This window comes from Sphaeroforma arctica (assembly GCF_001186125.1).
Source record: "Sphaeroforma arctica JP610 unplaced genomic scaffold supercont1.2782, whole genome shotgun sequence".
In the NCBI taxonomy this organism is placed as follows: Eukaryota; class Ichthyosporea; order Ichthyophonida; genus Sphaeroforma; species Sphaeroforma arctica.
This window is the reverse complement of record NW_014037776.1, coordinates 1-3,748: the sequence shown is the minus strand read 5'-3', so window position 1 is coordinate 3,748 and position 3,748 is coordinate 1. Positions and strand designations below refer to the sequence as shown.

At 43.2% G+C, this 3,748-nt stretch overlaps 1 protein-coding gene across 1 annotated transcript; it reads right to left on the bottom strand.

The window, feature by feature from the left end:
* Positions 1 to 873: 873 nt before the first annotated feature.
* SARC_12986 (hypothetical protein) lies at positions 874 to 3,714 on the bottom strand. Its single transcript, XM_014292896.1, has one exon. It carries the CDS (start codon positions 3,091 to 3,093, stop codon positions 2,491 to 2,493), a length of 603 nt encoding a protein of 200 aa, XP_014148371.1. The 5' UTR covers positions 3,094 to 3,714; the 3' UTR covers positions 874 to 2,490.
* Positions 3,715 to 3,748: the final 34 nt, after the last annotated feature.

Below are 3,748 nucleotides of genomic sequence, written 5' to 3'. Positions count from 1 at the left end.
TCCGGCAAAACCGGCATTCGTATGTATCATGAATCACGATTTGTCTAATTGCATCGCAGTCACTATTAGGGCCCAAATTTGAGATCACGCACTACGAACCGATGCAATCGAGACTTGAAAGATTCGTCCCCTGGTCGTAGCTTTGCATATTTGTTATGTCTGCGTATTTATATATATATACATGTTCAGCCCATATTATGCATATATTTTCCATTTTGCAAAGTATTTTTTACGAGCATGTCTGCGAAGAAAACAAAAAGTCCATGCGATGACCAACTGTCTCTCCTCGCCACTATATATAATATGCACGTACTACATCATGTCTACCATTCCAAAAAAAAAAAGCGACGACAAGTTTTTCTTGAGTTGTACACATTATCTGTACGTGCCATATAACCGTCGCTGTGTTTGGTCGTAAAAATAAAAGAAAGCACAAATTATATTGTCTGTCGCGTTGCTACATGTGTAAAGACTATGCTATGATTCATAATCGGTGACTGCTCTCATCTTAAGTCAGTCATAAAATACGTCCCTCCCCCATACTATGTTTACACATCGAAACATACAAGCCATTTGTCTACATATCCTAATAATTCGACATAGTCCGTAACGGAAGTATGTAGTTGTCGGACCAGGTTCACGAATATCTACAGCGCATCTCATGGCAACTACGTATACTACTCTCTCCTTAATGAAAACAATAACATATGCCCGTATATATGCGAATAACTATATACTCGACCCAGCACCCTTGTGATTGGCCGGGAGGCTCCCATTTGTAGCTTAGTTCTTTTATGAGGCCACTGCTGTCCTTGGGTTGTTACTGGGGGTTCACTGGTCAGCTTTCCCACCGTCCTAGTACTAGAGTTCAATGGAGTCATAATCGTCCCGGAATCACCTTTATACATTGCATGAATATATTTATTCAGATTAGAGCTGTCACATATGAAATATATATATAAGCCTCACCCGTAAACTGGCACTTGCTCAGAAATAGGTATAAAAAAAAAAATGACAGAGATGTCTTAAGTAGTAGGCGACCGAAGTTCGCAAAAATTCTGCATACAGTCGGCACTATTGCGCCGAAGGATCAGCGAGGTGAGAACACAAATGTTCTTCCTGATGCCTCGTCTCTCTGCCGGGGCCAGACACGGGTACTAAGACGCCTAATGTCTTTGTAGACTACTACCAATAAGCATGTTCGTTCCGCATGGTGATCATAATCCTTCATGCTGCCAACCCACAATCTACAGCTGTGGTAGCATGACATATGTGTTTACGAAAAACTGGCGCGTATGGATATGGGTAATAGGGTCCCCCATCTACGTCAGTCACTATAGCAGTCGCCGCGTCTCACACTTGACAAGACCCAACTCCCAGAGCAACGCCCCAAAGATAATCGTGTAAGCGTGGCTGTGCACCACTGCATAGGAGAGGTGCGTGTAATCCTCAATAAAGGAAAATCGCCTTATCTGTCACTGGCCCAAATTGTTATATTTCGCTAAATCGTAGTGTACTGAGAAAGCCAACTAGCATCTACACAAGCCTTCGCACTAGTACCACTCAAATACTCGCCAGCAATCACACCCTTCATCAATAATTGCACGACCTCTACAGCACAGCCAATGGCACGTTTGTAAATGGCCAACAATGTCTACAGTGTGAGCTGAGTCATGCCCCACTCGTTTTAGCCATGTTTGTCCCGTGCCTGCATCCTTACAACATCCACTCGGTTTAGACTTGGTGATCTGGGTCTGTAGCTTAGACTAGTTCAATTGGAACGTCAAAAGTATGTAGCTTCATCGCTGAGCTTATCCAAACCCGAAGTCTCGCACCCATATCTGGATCAATACAATTCACCCTAATCCTCCTCTCTTGTGCTCGTACCTGGGTCCGTATCGTGCGAGGATTATGGATGTATCTCGCACTCTACGAATGATAGACCATGTTGGCACATGCGCCCCGCTTCCACGAGAAAGATATTATTTACGCCTGCCGTCTGACTGGGTTCGACGAGAGATATGCAATTGGTGCCGGAGGTGTGAATGGCAATCACGCTATCTGTAGAATACCCCGAGCCAAGCGAACAAAATCTGTCTGTTCTGGCACTTGGCTACTACATATTCTAGTAACATAGTTGCTATTCAAATCTCAATCAACTTCTACATCACTCCAAAATATATGCTTGTGGGTAGGCTCCCTCCCTCCCATAGTCTCCCTAAAATTAAATGTGTTTTTACTATCTAAATTTGCAGTCCTGCTGCGTTCGTATGTTGATCAACTTTTCCTGCATTCCCACACATCGCCCTTCACAGGTCGAGGTCACATCATTATCTCACTCACATATCTATAAATAGATCATGACTATAGCTTAGTCTCATCTATGATAGAACTCGTCTACCCAACTCTGATCATACGCTCGATCACACGGATATCTTCTCTTCTTCTCATCGATTGATACAACTACAGGAACTCTCATCTACTAGTAGATCATATATCTATCTCATCCACATCTATTAACGGATCATCATCATTCTCGCTGCTCGTATCTATAGGTAAACTACCCACATCAGTAGCCTGACTACTAACCACATCCACGCCAGTCTCCTCGACCCCTGTACTTGTGTTGGTACCAATATCAGTGCCGTTGCCAACTGTCTCGTTTGCTTGACTCTGCACCTCTTCTACCTGCACATCCACATACCTCACATGGAAGGTAGTAGGGGGCCCTACCAAATCTGCAACATAATACAACCCGTACTTTAACCTGTAGTAATTTTCCACACTCATGGGCTTCAAGATCGCTGGCTCGGTATCGATAACATTGGAGCCGTTCTTGCCTGCTTGCAGGTGTATGTAGTTGGTGCTGTACTGGATGGTGATGGCAAACGAGATCCACTGGTCCATCCACTCGCCCGTGTCGTATATTCTGATATTAGAAAACACACCCTCGGGTGAATGGAAGTAGAGCTCGTTGTTGCTCGTGATTGTCACTACTAAGTCGGGTTTAGAGTTGAATATCTGGAATAGATGCGTCATGACACCCCTGGTGTCCAAGGGTAAGACCTTCAGCTTGAAGGTGTAGCGGATCATTTTGTCTGCATATTGCTTGCTCACTTTAACGGGGTATCGTGAGTGGCTGTCACCCTTGATCTCATTTCGAGAACGGAGATTCTACAATTGAATAATATAGATTTGTAAGTATGCGTGTAAGTGTCCTGGCGAATGGAGATAATGTTTGATATTCATTGGAGGTCCATTAATAACTCACGCTTGTTGGCTGCTTGAATTGGGTACTATATAAGCGTAAAGCCACCGTGCATTGTACCATTTCAACATACTTCAACAGTCACACTCGGATGTATACAGCTTTAGCACAAACTTCTAAACAACAGTACGATATGCCTAACCCAGTCTTTGAATATAGCTTCGATCGTCACTGTAAAAGACTGGATGTTGGCTCATAGCACGGCGGCAGCGTCATCTATGAGCGTGTTGGAACACTTCGAAAACATTAACACTAACAGGCCAATGAGACTCGCACACTTTATACCCACTTAGCTATTGATCTCAACTCGCAAAACAAAAACTGTGCTTAAAGCAAACCTACGTGTAATCAAAAGTGCCATTAGAATAATCACCCGAATAGCCCACACAGAGGTTCATCATATATCACCAGACGAATATGTATATATATATATATATATATATATATATATGTGTGTTTCCATAGTAAATAACAACTTTC